Source organism: Podarcis erhardii (genome assembly GCF_964252035.2).
Source record: "Podarcis erhardii genome assembly, chromosome: 6".
NCBI lineage: Eukaryota > Metazoa > Chordata > Lepidosauria > Squamata > Lacertidae > Podarcis > Podarcis erhardii.
The window spans coordinates 91,186,929-91,204,409 of record NC_138510.1 but is presented as its reverse complement, the minus strand read 5'-3'; the positions used below and the strand labels follow the sequence as shown (position 1 = coordinate 91,204,409).

Here is a 17,481-nt window from a genome sequence, read left to right as displayed (position 1 = left end):
TCCCTGAACAGGGCTGCCTTAAGCTGTCTTCTGAATGTCAGGTAGTTGTTTATCGCTTTGACATCTGGTGGGAGGGCGTTCCACAGGGTGGGCGCCACTACCGAGAAGGCCCTCTGCCTGGTTCCCTGTAGCTTTGCTTCTCGCAATGAGGGAACCGCCAGAAGGCCCTCAGCGCTGGACCTCAGCGTCCGGGCAGAATGATGGGGGTGGAGACGCTCCGTCAGGTATACTGGACCGAGGCCGTTTAGGGCTTTAAAGGTCAGCACCAACACTTTGAATTGTGCTCGGAAACGTACTGGGAGCCAATGTAGGTCTTTCAAGACCGGTGTTATGTGGTCTCGGCGGCCACCCCCAGTCACCAGTCTAGCTGCCGCATTCTGGATTAGTTGTAGTTTCCGAGTCACCTTCAAAGGTAGCCCCACGTAGAGTGTATTGCAGTAGTCCAAGCGGGAGATAACCAGAGCATGCACCACTCTGGCGAGACAGTCCGCAGGCAGATAGGGTCTCAGCCTACGTACCAGATGGAGCTGGTAAACAGCTGCCCTGGACACAGATTTAACCTGTGCCTCCATGGACAGCTGTGAGTCCAAAATGACTCCCAGGCTGCGCACCTGGTCCTTCAGGGGCACAGTTACCCCATTCAGGACCAGGGAATCCTCCACACCTGCCCGCCTCCTGTCCCCCCAAAACGGTACTTCTGTCTTGTCAGGATTCAACCTCAGTCTGTTAGCCGCCATCCATCCTCCAACCGCCTCCAGACACTCACACAGGACCTTCACCGCCTTCACTGGTTCTGATTTAAAAGAGAGGTAGAGCTGGGTATCATCCGCATACTGACTTCTCAGTAGGCTAGTTGACTTCTCATCTCACCCTCATGTAATCTGTGAAGTCACTGTTAGTGGAGATTCTGTAGCAGCACTCGCCCATCTGGGGTTTGAGAGGGTCAGGGAGGGAGAGGAGATACATTTTGTCCTTGCGAACCATTCGGAGCGCTGATCTTTTGTCTCCAGTGTGGCAGGGCCCCGGCTGCATGAGCACGCATGTTTGCTGGATGCTCTCACTGCTGCTGTTGCCGGATCTCAGCAGACCTTTGAAAAATAGTACCCTTAGTAAGAGCAGCAAGTGTTTGCAATTAGCTTCCCCATATGGTGGGTTTTGTTTTCTGCATCTTCTCGGCAGAATAAGAGCCAAATATCTGGCATAGCACAATATCCAGTGTGGTGTTAGCTCATCTTACAAAAACCACAGGCTTGTCAGAGTTAAGTGGTGCTTCAGAAAGTCAGCGAAGGAATCTCCCATCCGTCAGTGGGTCAAGCTCATTCTCATGTCTCCTGTTACCAGGCAGCTCAGTGCTGTGTCTACCACAGGATCGTACCTCCTCCTGCTGCTATCCCTGGCCAGGACTGGAAGATTATCTTTTCTTCCTCCCTGGGCTGAATTTGAGATATGATGTGGTGCAGCGCCTTGCGGCTGTCTGTCTGCATTTTCATTGTTCTTTTCTTCCAGCAACAACCACTGGTGGTCCATTTTGCAGGGAGAAGAAGCCCCCTTTCATAATCAGCCCGGCTTCTTCTTGTTGCTTCAATCAGTAATATATTTCAATATTTCATTATTGGGAACAATAAATAATAGACGAAATGAAGGTCTGGGGGGGCACACTTAAAAAATGAAAAAGCAGATACAGTGGTACCTTGTTTTGAGAACAGCTTTGTTTATGAACAACTTGGATTAAGAACGCTGCAAACCCAGAAGTAGGTGTTTTGGTTTGTGAACTTTGCCTTGGAATAAGAACATGTTTCGCTTCCTGTTGAGTGTGTTCCATTTGTAAATTGAGTCCCCCACTGCTATGGGGAAAGCACGCCTTGGTTTAAGAATGCTTTGGTTTAAGAACAGACTTTGGGAACGGATTAATTTCGTAAACCAAGGTACCACTGTACATACCTTGGGGTAAGGCTGGAGTATTTGGTAAGCTGAAAATGCACCCTGAGACTGGAATGATTTTGGAGAGCTTGGTGAAAACTTGACTACTTTTCAGGGGCGGGTGGCATTATTGACAAGGCTGCTGTGGTTTTCGATTTGCTTTTCCACAATGAAAACATTACCATCTAATATCTCCTCTTCTCCCCCCTCGGACATTGCCATCAAAACAGCAGTCTGCTGTGCTGCTCTGCCACAGTTTGAAGGAGGGGGAAAGCATTTTTACTGGATGGGGGGGCCTTCTGCTGCCTCAGTCATGGTAAGACCCCCACCTAATAGACAAGTATACGCATTTGCTAAGCCTCCGCCCAAGTTGCTGGAAATGGCTCCACAAAAGTTTGTGCATGCTATGTTCAGTTCAACACTAATAATCATTAGGAAGAAAAGAGCTTACAATAATTACAATAAATTATGCTCCCGTTACAACAGTTTTGGACATCTGCAGAATTATTACATATCTGGTCTTTCGTCTTCAGTCAGATAAGTAGAAAGATAAGCAAGACCAGGAACGGCAAGGGCGGTTGTAAGTTTTTGTGTGCCACTGAGCAAAGAAGGTCATCACAATTGTTGTGATGACCTGCAATTAGATTTATGTATGGCATTCCATGTTGGATCCCTGCCTTTCATATAATGTAGCCCCTGTGGTGTAAGCTTAACATAGGGTTACCAGACGTCCCCGTTTCCCGGGGACAGTCCCCGGATTTGCAAATAAGTCCCCGGACAAATTCCATCCCCGGAATGTCCCTGGATTTCATCTAATGTCCCCAGGAAACGCAGCGGTGACAGTCTCAGCAGCCCGGAGCAGTTGGCTCTGGCTGGCTTCAGGAGCTGCTCGGAAGTCCCCATATGATAGTGGTGCAGCGGCTTGAAGATGCAGCTACCGGGCTGCCTACACCTTCCCTGACCCCAGCAACTAAGCTGTGAAGGGAGGCTTCACGCTGCCTATCAGAGCTTGTGTGCAAGCGGGAGGGAGCAGGGATCTCTCAGTTAGGCAACAGGAAGCCTCCCTTCCCAGCTGAGGGATCCCACCCCCTCCTGCTTTCACGCAAGTAGGAATGGGATTGGGGCTGCTCTGATGGGAAGGGAGGCATCGTGTTGCCCAAGCCTCACCGCCACTCTCTGCTCTCCTTCTCCGCCTTCCATGCCTGATCCACCGCGCACCGCTCCCCCCCTCCAAAGAACCAACAACTCAGGGGCTGCCCAGGCTCATGGAGAAAGGAGATATAAGCCTCGGAGGAAGGGGAAAGATCGCGGTTGAGGTCAAGGGGGCAATCGCCCCTCTGCCACCGCCATCGCTGCAGCATCAACGTCCCGAACGTGTAGTATTTATTTATTTTTTTAAAGTGTCCCCGGATTCATTGGGAAAAAAATCTGGTAACCTTAGCTTAACAACCCATCTGGAAACCTGATACTGTTTGGTATTTGGAGACAGAGATACCACGATTGGAGCCAGGAGACCTTGGAATTGAGGTACCTTGCTTTGTCATTAAGGTTTAGCAAAGCTCACATTTACTCTCACAAGAGCTGAGCACCTGGAAGCAGCTTCATTTTGATGGGCATCTCATCAACCTTGACCCGAACCCCCCAAAACAGGGTTTTCCTTCCTAAAAAAAGCTTAACAACTTGACCTGAACCCCCCAAAAGGGGGTAGATCACTCCCAGTTTTTAACTCTGTGAGTAGATCACAGTCTCTTGGAAGTTGGCCACCCCTGGTCTACAGTAAAGTTGTCATATCTCTAGCTAAACAAGCCTAGCTCTTGCAGAGTTTTGCCATAATGGCCACTAATAGGAAATCTCAAAAGAGATCCAAATGATTGAGATAAAGAGACATGAATTGACCTTTAAAATGGGCATCTTGGGTACATAGAAGAAGAAGAAGAGGAGGAGGTGTTTGGATTTGATATCCCGCTTTATCACTACCTGAAGGAGTCTCAAAGCGGCTAACATTCTCCTTTCCCTTCCTCCCCCACAACAAACACTCTGTGAGGTGAGCGGGGCTGAGAGACTTCAGAGAAGTGTGACTGGCCCATTGTAACCCAGCAGCTGCATGTGGAGGAATGGGGAAGTGAATCCGGTTCACCAGATTACGAGTCTACCGCTCTTAACCACTACACCACACTGGCTCCCAGTGTGAAGATTTGTCACAGCAGCTTCTGCGTTCTGGAGCAAAAACCTTAGGGCTAGGCCTAGTTCATTCAAACAACAGATGAGGTAGTAAACTTCCTCCCTGGATAACAGGGATGCCAGCAAGATGGGACGCAGGTGGCGCTGTGGTGTAAACCACTGAGCCTCTTGGGCTTGCCGATTGGAAGGTTGGCGGTTTGAACCCCCATGACGGGGTGAGCTCCCGTTGCTCTGTCCCAGCTTCTGCCAACCTAGTATTTCAAAAGCACGCCAGTGAAAGTAGATAAACAAGTACCACTGTGGTGGGAAGGTAAATGGCATTTTCATGCGCTCTGGTTTCTGTCACAGTGTCCCATTGTGCCAGAAGCAGTTTAGTCATGCTGTCCACATGACCCAGAAAACTGTCTGTGGACAAACGCCAGCTCCCTCAGCCTGAAAGCAAGATGAACGCCGCAACCCCATAGACGCCTTTGACTGGACTTAACCGTCCAGGGGTCCTTTATCTTTTACTTTTTTCTGTGCATGTTTACTGTATGTGGATTGGATCCACAAAAGAGGGCACAATTTGCATGAACATTTGTATATACTTATTTATACTTTGTTTATATATGCAAAATTAGGAATAATTTATTAAAAGAAAAATATACACCTCACCATAGTGGAAGAGGCCATAACCAGGTGTAAAAGGTAAAAGGTAAAGGGTAAAGGGACCCCTGACCATTAGGTCCAGTCATGACTGACTCTGGGGTTGCGGCGCTCATCTCACTTTATTGGCCGAGGGAGCCAGCGTACAGCTTCCGGGTCATGTGGCCAGCATGACTAAGCTGCTTCTGGCGAACCAGAGCACTGCACGGAAATGCCATTTATCTTCCCACCAGAGCGATACCTATTTATCTACTTGCACTTTGACCTGCTTTCAAACTGCTAGGTTGGCAGGAGCAGGGACCGAGCAATGGGACCTCACCCCGTTGCGGGGATTCAAACTGTGACCTTCTGATCAAGTCCTAGACTCTGTGGTTTAACCCACAGCGCCACCCGCATCCCATAACCAGGTGAGATCCCCTCTAATCCCCATTTGGACCCTCTTGGTTTCAGTAAGCATATGGCAGGGATAGGAAGCTGTCCCCACTGCCCACCCCATAAAAGGTCCCCATAAAGTGTCGTTGACTCATGGGCTGGAGGGATCAACCAGGAGCTGAACATGAGCAATATGATTGATAGGCACAGCATGTCTACAGGCGAACCCATAAACGAAATCTAGAAAAAGGGCCAGCCAGTTGAATTTCTGCCAGCCGCACAGCTGTTAAAGAAACAAGAGCCCTGCTCTCTCGCCATGGCAACCTTAAACCATGTCAAGAATTCAAGTTTCTTGGAGACTTCCGGTCGGCGCCAGCGTTTGATGGCGGTCCTAGCCTCGAGCTCCGAGGCAGGACTGCTCCGTAAGTTCGGGTCTTACCCGCTACGGCAAGCGGGGGACCCCTAAAATCACAGGCGCTGAAGCCTGTGAGCAAGGAGATTCGGTGGGCACCTTTGCGCCCCCCGGTATCGTGAAAGAGCCTTTTTAAAGGCTCCGGAGCGGCATCGGGGTGAGCGCGGTGCTGAGGATCGCTACCCAGCTTACGGAGTGAAGCCGCGTCGCCATTAACGGAGAGCGCCGATTCCTTTCTGAAATCAACGATTGGCAACAACAATACCCGTGAGTAAGATCGCAAAAGTAAAACGGGACTTAAAAAATTCAGAAGATTTGGCTGAAAACGGGAAGGCAAAAATTAAGGAAGTCAGCCTCCCGGAGCTGCATGATTAACGGAGCAATGAAAAGATTAAGCTGTGTTTAAATGGACTTTCCTTTTAACTCTTATTAAACCAGACATTGAAAGGATCTCCCCCCTGTTGTGCAGGAGAAGGGGGGGAGGAAACAGAACTAATTTAACCTGCAAAAGAAAGGGATAAGGAATAAAAAACCTCTGCTGCTGATACTTCTGGCCAGGCTGCCGGAGCAGCGATCGCCTGAAAAAAGGAACTGTCAAGTGAGCTGTCAAAGGACAGCGGCTACAAAATAAGACTTATTTTGAAACATACTTGGGACTTTGGTGGATTACAATTCTAACAGTAAAGTGCTACAAACTAAAGACTTTTAATGGGACTTTTGCCTTTGGACTTTCTGTTTCTTTGTTCTGGGTGCCTTTGGATGGTTACAATTTCCTCCTCTAGAGGGCTTTAGTTACATTACGGTGTATCCAGTGGGATTTTCCACTTGCAACTTTCCTGTGTGAATGACCTTGAGTTATGAGCAACCCGCCAGAAGAGATTTCAACAAGAAGTAAAACAAAGCAGGCTCAAAAACAAGCTCAAAAAAGAGGCTCCTTATCAGGAGCAGCAGCTGCACAAGAAAAAATAACAGCAGCATCAATGGAGTCAATGACACAGGCCCTGCTTAAAATAAATCAGTCACTAGAAGTACTCACTAAGCAATCTGCAGAACTTACCAAACAGTCTACAGAGAACTCTAAGAAACTGACGGAGTTGACAACAAGACTAGACTTGAATACAACAATAATTTCATCTAATACAGATTCTATAAACCGTTTGGTTCAAGAATCTACGGAAACAAGGAGAATAGCTGAGAGTGCTAGGTCCACTGCTGAAGAAACCAAAGGAAAGTTTGCGCCTATTGTAAAAAAAGTACATGAACATGATTCAGCATTAGCCCTACTAGAACTGGAAAGGAAAAGTAAGAATCTGAAATTAAGACTGGTTCCAGAAGAGGAAGAGGACAAGCTTGGGGAATTCCTCACAGATAAATTTCAAGACTTCTGGAATGATGAGCTAGATGGAGAGGAAGATGAATTTATGATAACTTCAGCCTTTCGGATTGGCAGGAAGCAAGGGAAGAAGCCAAGAGATTGTTTAATTACCTTAGGATCAAAGGAACAAAGAGACAAAATATTGAACCTACACTTCCAGAAGGCCTTGGTCATTAAAAATTCTCAGATTCAAATCTTCAAGGATATTCCTAAATATTTTTTGGAGGTTAGATCTCAATTTAAAGAACTAGTTGATCTACTTAAGAAGAATAATATCCCATTCAGGTGGGAATTTCCACAAGGGCTGTCCTTTAGCTTCAAAGGGAAGAAAATTAAAATAAAAACAAACCAGGATAAAGAGTTTTTTTTGGAAAGAAATCAAGAGGATCTTCAGAAAGGAACTGTCAGTGAGGAGGAAGTACCGGACATCTCAAATCTATCTTTTGGACTGAACCGAGCACCGACCGAGGAGGAACAACAACTTGGTGCAGTCGGTGGAAGATCTACCCAGTAACCAAAATGTCTCTGCAACTCTTCAGTTGGAACTGCAATGGCTTGAACCACCCTCGAAAAAGGGGCCAAGTATTTCATTTATTAAAGAAGGAACATCTAGATGTAATCTGTTTACAAGAAACCCACATTGCCAGGATACATAGAAAACTTTTAACAAACAAGAGATTAGGACAAGAATTTATATCATCAGATAGAGTCAAGAAAAGAGGAGTTGTGATTTATGTCAAGGAAAAATTTGAACCAAAATTGATCTTTAAGGATGACCAAGGAAGATACCTGGCAGTGGAAATCCAAATTCATGGAGAAAAAACATTGATTGTTGGAGTTTATGCACCAAATGAGGGGAAGGCTGAATTCTTCAAGAAGTTGCATGAGACTTTAATGGACTTTTTGGACTTTAAAATTATAATGATGGGTGACATGAATGGAGTCGTCTCTACAAATATGGATAAGGCCCAAAGACAAACAATATCTAATGATGGAAGACTACCAAAGACTTTTTTTGACCTGACTGACACTATGGATCTGATTGATATTTGGAGAACTAGGAACCCTCTGGAAAGGGAGGGGACCTTCTTCTCTGAAGCAAAAATGACATGGACTAGAATTGATCAAATATGGATTTCTAGTAATCTGGCATCAAAGGTTAAAAAAACAGAAATCTGCCCAAAGACCTGCTCTGACCACAATGCTGTCAAGATGGAAATGAAACTGACAACAGCTGGAACCTTTAGATGGAGAATGAATGACACCCTCTTTGGAGATGAGGAAATTTGCAAAAAGGCCCAAAAAACACTTAAAGACTACTTCGAGATCAATTTGAGATCAGACACAGAAAAAAGAATCATTTGGGACGCAAGTAAAGCCGTGATGCGTGGCTTCCTAATACAACAGAATTCAATAAAGAGGAAAAAACAGAATGAGAAGAAAGAGAAAATTTGGAATCTAATAAAAGAAGGAGAGAAGAAACTGAGATCTAAGCCTAAATCCCAGGAGATATTAAGAGAAATAAAATTTTATCAAACACAATATATGGAATTGATGAACCAGGAAATAGAATGGAAAATTAAACAAATGAGACAAAAGACTTTTGAGTCTGCAGATAAATGTGGGAAGCTACTGTCTTGGCAACTGAAAAAGAGACAAAAACTGAATACAGTGACATCACTCGAAGTAGATGGGAAGTCTATTAATAAACCAAATGAGATAAGTAATTGTTTTCAAAGTTTCTTTAAGAAATTATACAAACAAGGGCCAAAAAATGAACAGGAGATAGAAGAATTTATTGGAAAATACGGACTATCAAAAATCTCTGAAAACAACAGAAGGAGTTTAAATGAGAAAATTACAGATCAAGAAATAGAGAGTGCCATCCAGGATATGAAGTTGGGAAAATCACCAGGACCAGATGGACTAACTGCGAGATATTATAAAGTATTGAAGGATTGGTTAATACAACCACTGAAAGAAGTCTGCAATCAAATTTTGGAGGGGAAAAAGGCTCCCGAATCGTGGAAGGAAGCATTCATCTCACTTATACCAAAGACAGAAACTGAGAAACATCAAGTTAAGAATTACCGCCCTATATCACTTTTGAATGTGGATTATAAAATTTTTGCAGACATTCTAGCAAAAAGATTCAAAAAGGTTTTGTTAGAGGAGATTCACAGGGACCAAACAGGCTTTCTACCAGGCAGGCAATTGTCAGACAATGTGAGGAATATTATAGATATTCTAGAACTTTTGGAAACTGATATAAATAGAAAAGCTGTTTTGATTTTTGTGGATGCAGAGAAAGCCTTTGACAATATTTGTTGGAGCTTTATGAAGAGGAATCTCCAAGGAATGGGGGTAGGCAAGAACTTTGAAAATGGTATAAGTGCAATTTATTCTGAGCAAAAGGCCAAACTTATTGTAAATGGTATGGTTATGGATGAAATTCCAATAGAGAAAGGGACACGACAGGGATGCCCAATTTCCCCTCTATTGTTTATATCGGTACTGGAGGTTTTCCTTAATATGATTAGAAGAGACCAGCTGGTTAAAGGTATACAGGTCGGAACTAAACATTATAAGCTAAGAGCATTTGCAGATGACTTAGTTTTGACATTACAACAGCCAGAAACTAGTACAAAAAGAGTTCTGGAACTTATTGAAATATTTGGTCAGGTAGCAGGTTTTAAATTGAATAAACACAAGACAAAGGTGTTGGAAAAAAATCTTACGGTGGGGGAAAAAGACAGTTTTCAAAGAGAAACTGGTTTGGAAATTACTAAAAAGGTAAAATATCTGGGGGTGAATTTAACATCTAAGAATGTGAACCTATTTAAAGATAACTATGAGAAATGCTGGGCTGAAGTGAAGAAAGATTTCGATATATGGTCAAGATTGAGACTTTCCTTGTTAGGCCGAATTGCTGTAATTAAGATGAATGTATTGCCGAGATTGTTGTTTTTGTTCCAGACATTGCAAATTTTAGATAAGATGGACTGTTTCAAGAAGTGGCAGAAAGATATATCTAAATTTGTCTGGCAGGGCAAAAAACCCAGAATTAAATTTAAGATTTTGACTGATGCAAAGGATAGAGGGGGCTTTGCCCTGCCGGACTTAAAACTTTATTATGAAGCAGCAGCTTTTTGCTGGCTGAAACCATGGCTACTTCTTGAGAATACAGACATTCTGGACTTGGAAGGTTATGATAATAGTTTTGGTTGGCATGCATATTTATGGTATGACAAGGTAAAGGTACATAGAAATTTTAAAAATCATATTATTAGGAAAGCATTGTATAATGTATGGAATCGATATAAAGATTTGTTTGAAAGTAAAACCCCCAGGTGGCTGTCACCAATGGAAGCTAAGGCGGTAAAAAGATTGAACATGGATACAGACTGGCCAAAATATTGTGAAATTATAGAATATGATGGTGAAAAGTTGAAACTACAGAGTTTTGAGAAATTGAAACCTAAAGTCCGAGATTGGTTACATTACTACCAGATTAATGAAACTTTTAAGCAGGACAGAAAACTAGGATTTCAGAAGGAGAGGTCAAAGTTAGAAACAGAATTGCTAGAACCCAATACTAAGAATTTGTCTAGAATGTATAATCTGCTGCTAAAATGGAACACACAAGATGAAACGGTTAAATCAGCCATGATTAAGTGGGCACAAGATATTGGTCATGATATTATGTTTGCTGACTGGGAGCAGTTATGGACCACAGGTATTAAATTTACGGCATGTAGTGCCCTGAAAGAGAACATAATGAAAATGATCTATAGGTGGTACATGACCCCAGTCAAGCTTGCAAAGATATATCATTTGCCCAATAACAATTGCTGGAAGTGTAATGAATGTGAAGGAACCTTTTATCACCTTTGGTGGACCTGCCCAAAGATTAAGGCCTACTGGGAAATGATCTATAATGAAATTAAGAAAATCCTTAAGTGGACATTTGTAAAGAAACAAGCCTAGCTCTTGCAGAGTTTTGCCATAATGGCCACTAATAGGAAATCTCAAAAGAGATCCAAATGATTGAGATAAAGAGACATGAATTGACCTTTAAAATGGGCATCTTGGGTACATAGAAGAAGAAGAAGAGGAGGAGGTGTTTGGATTTGATATCCCGCTTTATCACTACCTGAAGGAGTCTCAAAGCGGCTAACATTCTCCTTTCCCTTCCTCCCCCACAACAAACACTCTGTGAGGTGAGCGGGGCTGAGAGACTTCAGAGAAGTGTGACTGGCCCATTGTAACCCAGCAGCTGCATGTGGAGGAATGGGGAAGTGAATCCGGTTCACCAGATTACGAGTCTACCGCTCTTAACCACTACACCACACTGGCTCCCAGTGTGAAGATTTGTCACAGCAGCTTCTGCGTTCTGGAGCAAAAACCTTAGGGCTAGGCCTAGTTCATTCAAACAACAGATGAGGTAGTAAACTTCCTCCCTGGATAACAGGGATGCCAGCAAGATGGGACGCAGGTGGCGCTGTGGTGTAAACCACTGAGCCTCTTGGGCTTGCCGATTGGAAGGTTGGCGGTTTGAACCCCCATGACGGGGTGAGCTCCCGTTGCTCTGTCCCAGCTTCTGCCAACCTAGTATTTCAAAAGCACGCCAGTGAAAGTAGATAAACAAGTACCACTGTGGTGGGAAGGTAAATGGCATTTTCATGCGCTCTGGTTTCTGTCACAGTGTCCCATTGTGCCAGAAGCAGTTTAGTCATGCTGTCCACATGACCCAGAAAACTGTCTGTGGACAAACGCCAGCTCCCTCAGCCTGAAAGCAAGATGAACGCCGCAACCCCATAGACGCCTTTGACTGGACTTAACCGTCCAGGGGTCCTTTATCTTTTACTTTTTTCTGTGCATGTTTACTGTATGTGGATTGGATCCACAAAAGAGGGCACAATTTGCATGAACATTTGTATATACTTATTTATACTTTGTTTATATATGCAAAATTAGGAATAATTTATTAAAAGAAAAATATACACCTCACCATAGTGGAAGAGGCCATAACCAGGTGTAAAAGGTAAAAGGTAAAGGGTAAAGGGACCCCTGACCATTAGGTCCAGTCATGACTGACTCTGGGGTTGCGGCGCTCATCTCACTTTATTGGCCGAGGGAGCCAGCGTACAGCTTCCGGGTCATGTGGCCAGCATGACTAAGCTGCTTCTGGCGAACCAGAGCACTGCACGGAAATGCCATTTATCTTCCCACCAGAGCGATACCTATTTATCTACTTGCACTTTGACCTGCTTTCAAACTGCTAGGTTGGCAGGAGCAGGGACCGAGCAATGGGACCTCACCCCGTTGCGGGGATTCAAACTGTGACCTTCTGATCAAGTCCTAGACTCTGTGGTTTAACCCACAGCGCCACCCGCATCCCATAACCAGGTGAGATCCCCTCTAATCCCCATTTGGACCCTCTTGGTTTCAGTAAGCATATGGCAGGGATAGGAAGCTGTCCCCACTGCCCACCCCATAAAAGGTCCCCATAAAGTGTCGTTGACTCATGGGCTGGAGGGATCAACCAGGAGCTGAACATGAGCAATATGATTGATAGGCACAGCATGTCTACAGGCGAACCCATAAACGAAATCTAGAAAAAGGGCCAGCCAGTTGAATTTCTGCCAGCCGCACAGCTGTTAAAGAAACAAGAGCCCTGCTCTCTCGCCATGGCAACCTTAAACCATGTCAAGAATTCAAGTTTCTTGAGTCTTAAACTAGTTGCAGGTCTTTCATCACTTGATCTTAGACTAGCAATCCAGTACAAGATCATGTGCGATATTTCAGGTGGCAGGGAAGTGTTTTAAGTCAACAGAGATTTACGGCAACCTGTGTTTAGGTGACCAGGTCTGGATAAATTCAAGATCTAACTGGAAGGCAAGCAGTGTATTCTAAGAACTCTTATTGTGCTCTTTATTTATACTTCATAATAATTTCTGCAATGTGATCAGTACATGTACAACAGCCAGTCATGAACTCCATTCTTTGCTGCAACCTTTTGCTTCTGGGTAGACATGTTACGGCCCTCTTCAGGTTTCTGAGCTCAGCCACTGTGACACTTTCACACATTGCTGCATGTGAGACTGAAGTCTGCAGGTTTGTGATTCCCCCCATTGGCTCTCGTGAGCTGCCAAATACATGCACTGTATGTGTGTTTGTTGTGCTGGGAGGGCAAAGCTATATGGTGATCGGGCAGCAGTAGATCACAGAGATTACTCTCACACCTGTTTCTGCATTTTGCCTCAACCCTCAACCTGTCACAGGTGCAGCCCACTTGCCAGAATGTTCGAAATCAAAAGTTTGCAATGGCAACCCTGTCTCTGCAAGACGAGCCCTTCTCTTCTTTGAGGCCTGCTTGCCTTTTATGAGAAAGCAGTGTGTCGTTTAAAGTGGAGAAACTTTGGGTCATTCCCCACCCCTTCTGCCCCCGCCACAATCTGGAGCAGCACACAGTCCAGGAAATATTTTAACGCCTTAGTTCAGACTAGTTCAGGGCTTTGCCACCTTGCACCATGGCTATTGCAAGGTTCAAGAAGCTCAAAGGTTGATATTCCCTCCAACCCATGACATAAGGGCTACAAACTGGTGGGTGTTTGGCTAGTTGTGTTCTAGAGTGAGATTTTCCTCAGAAAGCCAGAGGGCACCCTAGTTGCCCTGAACTGAAATTCAGTGACACAAAAAATTGTCAGTAAAAGCGAGATTAAAGCGCAAGCTTGGGGCAATGTCATTGCAGAGAAAGAAAAACAAGCAATTTCTGCCTTCCGTTTCCAGCACAAGATAGCCTTAACTTTTGGGGGGCAACGTAAGGGAGTAATGGGGTCTGTTCCAAACCCACTGCTGAGCTGACCATCCCAATCAAGGCCTAAACCTAACACTCTGCTTTGGGACTTTTGCATGGCAGACTCTTTGCAGTGAAGTGCAGCAGCTGCTTTGGAGCCATTGCCCCCAGCGAGTTCGTCATGCGAGCCCAAAAAAGTGTCTACCACGTAGGCTGCTTCTGCTGTTGCGTCTGTGAGAAGCAGCTTCAGAAGGGGGACGAATTTGTCCTGAAGGAGGACCAGCTGCTTTGCAAGAGCGACTATGAGAAGGAGCGTGAACTACTCAGCCTAGTGAGCCCAACTGCGTCTGATTCTGGTAAGAGGGTCTTAAGGGTGCTGCTGGTTACTGTCTGCCACAGAAGGGCTCTTGTTGTGATATTTGGGGGTCAGGATATCAAATGTTCCCCGGTGACATTCCCCAATCTGCTCTTAGTTTTATAATTCGAAATCCTCTGGGCTGCAAAATATCTGTTCTTTATTTCTGATTCACACCAACCCCAGGGGAAGGGAGCAATGTTGTTGCTGTTGTTTAGTTGTTTACTCTTGTCCGACTCTTCATGACCCCATGGACCAGAGCACGCCAGGCTCTCCTGTCTTCCACTGCCTCCCGCAGTTTGGTCAAACTCATGCTGGTAGCTTCGAGAACACTGTCCAACCATCTCCTCCTCTGTCGCCCCCTTCTCCTTGTGCCCTCCATCTTTCCCAACATCAGGGTCTTTTCCAGGGAGTCTTCTCTTCTCATGAGGTGGCCAACATATTGGAGCCTCAGCTTCACAATCTGTCCTTCCAGTGAGCACTCAGGGCTGATTTCCTTAAGAATGGATAGGTTTGATCTTCTTGCAGTCCATGGGACTCTAAAGAGTCTCCTCCAGCACCATAATTCAAAAGCATCAATCATTTCAGCAGTCAGCCTCCTTTATGGTCCAGCTCTCACTTCCATACATCACTACTGGGAAAACCATAGCTTTAACTATACGGACCTTTGTTGGCAAGGTGATGTCTCTGCTTTTTAAGATGCTGTCTAGGCTTGTCATTGCTTTTCTCCCAAGAAGCAGGCGTCTTTTAATTTTGTGACTGCTGTCACCATCTGCAGTGATCATGGAGCCCAAGAAAGTAAAATCCCTCACTGCCTCCATTTCTTCCCCTTCTATTTGCCAGGAGGTGATAGGACCAGTGGCCATGATCTTCGTTTTTTTGATGTTGAGCTTCAGCTGAAGCTCAAGGGAGCAATATTTAAAAGCAATAGAATAAAACACAGCTAACTTTAAAACAAGCAAGCAAGCAAGCAAGCAAGCAAGCAAGCAAGCAAGCAAGCAAGCAAGCAAGCAAGGAAACAAACATGTATCTGATTAAAATAACTCCATATCTGCTTAATCCATCAAAAAACTTTGTGGAGAATGTTCCCTCACAAACCTGTTTCTGGATTGTGTCTCAGTTCTGACTTAGCCTTCTCCCCAACATGTTAGTGTTCCATGCACAGGGAATTGTTTTGCAAGGAGGAGTGATATATATTGTGGCCCAACAGCCACAGCCTCAGCCCAAAGGTAGTTTTGTAAACTCAGTTAAAACTAGGTTTCGGACTCTGTCAAGTCTTGTGCATTGTCTTGAACTGCCCAATTATCCCCCCCCCCACTTAACATTGTGAATAAATCTTGAAGCAGTTTATAAAGAAGTAAATAAAAATGCATTCAAAACCATTTCAGTTTCAAAAATAGTACAGGTATCTCATACCATTCAAGGCAGTAGGATCAGTGCTACAAATCAGGGGAACAAACAAGCGAGCTTTTAATAAATGCCAGAAGCACCCAAAGGTTGATGCCTCCTGAGTGCAAGAGGACAGGCACAACTATGGAGAACGCTCACTTTTATAGGGTGACCAGATGATGTTCCACAAGTTCCGGCACAAAACCTCTTGGGAAGATCTCAGGGATCTACTGGGTCTGCACCCTTTCAGTCCCTTGTTATCTAATGTCCCAATGGTCTCCTTGACCTCTTTCTTACTTCTCATGTATTTAATTTTTTTTCCAGAAAACTATTGCTCTTAGTGTTTTTATCAATATCCTCCTCATTTTTTTTATTTGCTTGCCTTATTTTCTGCTGATATACGTTTTCCTTGAGTTTGTACCCTTTTTTTTGGTTCTCATTTGGTCAAGACTCTCATTTTCCGAAGGAAGCCTTCTTGCCTCTTATGATTCTCTTTGTTTCTTTGTCATGACTCAAGCATGCACCTATCCTTTCAGTGTGAGATTCGTTGTTACAACACATTATCCTTTAGTCGTCTCCTTGATTTCTTCCTCCATCTCAAGATCACCTTCCAAATCTTTGGTCGGGGTCAGGGGCGGGCAGTGCTGAGCAGTGGGCAGGGACCGCACGTCCAATCAGAAACCAAGAAACGTTGAAACAAAGTTAGCAACTGGGCCTTCAGTACCCTGGACAGATCACAAGGGACAGACAATTTCAGCAGGTTCTTGGCACTTCCTGAGCTTTTCCATACCCCCTGTGGTTCTGAGGGTGCCAATCCCTTGGGAGAATCTGATTCAGTGGGCGCTGCCTTCAAAGATTCCAGTCTATGGCTTGAAAGACTGTTTGCTTGGGTGCTGGGGCCTTAACACTTGTGCAGTTTCTGCCACTGGCCCTCCTGGCATTCCTCTCCCTCCATGTCAGAGTCTTGGCTCTGGTTGGAGCAACGAGAGAGATAAGAAGCAGAGAGCAGGATTGAGTATGAGTGTACATAGGAAAAGCTTTCTTCTTTTGCCAGCTGTAAATCCAAGAGTGGGGATGAGACCTTTTTCAGAGAAAGGTTAGGATTGTAGGACGGACCGGACTCTCTCACACACTCACCCACATCACAAACAGCACCCTGATGGCTTTGATAATGACAGTTTTGACAGAGAGGTGACATTAGACAATACAGCTGCCATGTAGAACAAAACCAGCAAAATGCTGCCATCTTCTGGCAGACGGGCGGTAAACAGAGTGAAGTAACTAGATACGCAATGAGAAAGAGCCAGGTTTGATTGAAAAGACTCAGTTGCTCTGCCCAGATAGTTCTCAGAAGTGAGAGCAGTTGCATCACGTTCTTCAAGAAGGAGACTGGGCTCAATGGAGCAGAAGACCGAGACTGCCAGACTTGGCCTATTGAGCCTCAGGCCCATTCCACGGCTTGCTGCCAGGTTGTCATGCGTCTCTGATTGCCCCTTAGAGGTACCATTCACAGGTTTCTTCCAGGAATATTTCCTGAAATTGAACACAACGCCCCAACTCTGATATCACGCCGAACACTGAGTAGAATGAGGCAAAAGCAATAAAGAGTCTTGTGGCAGAAATTGATTATGGCAGAAACTTTTGAGGACCACAGTCCATTTCATCAGATGCACGTATTGTAATTCTAAATTGGAAAGATATGGTGGTTGAAAAAGTAACGGAGGGAAGCCAAATGGAAATGAAATGCAAAAACAATAGACATTAAGGACTCCTCCAGACGACCTGTTCAGGGAGCATTTGTCCTGATTTGCTTGCACAAAGCTTCATGTCGAGGTTATGTGGTGTCTCCTCATTACAGAGCATTGTTTCTGATTTGTTAGTGAGGAGATCATGTGACAACAGGCATTTATTTTGATTTATCTGCCTGGTGGTGTCATTATCGCACATTTTTTTGTCCGTGTCCCTTTTCTTTTTCTTTTGCTTGAAGTTTTCTTTATTTATTTATTTATTTAAGTTCTTATGTTACATCGGCA

General features: G+C 44.6%; 1 protein-coding gene across 2 annotated transcripts in view; it reads left to right on the top strand.

Moving 5' to 3' along the window:
• LMX1A (LIM homeobox transcription factor 1 alpha) overlaps positions 1–17,481 on the top strand; it is an 83,445-nt gene that overhangs the window by 51,607 nt on the left and 14,357 nt on the right. For both annotated transcript variants that reach the window (XM_081866078.1, XM_081866079.1), the window contains one exon: positions 13,828–14,060. In XM_081866078.1, coding sequence (XP_081722204.1) covers positions 13,828–14,060 — 233 coding nt within the window. The remainder of the gene's footprint in view (positions 1–13,827; positions 14,061–17,481) is intronic.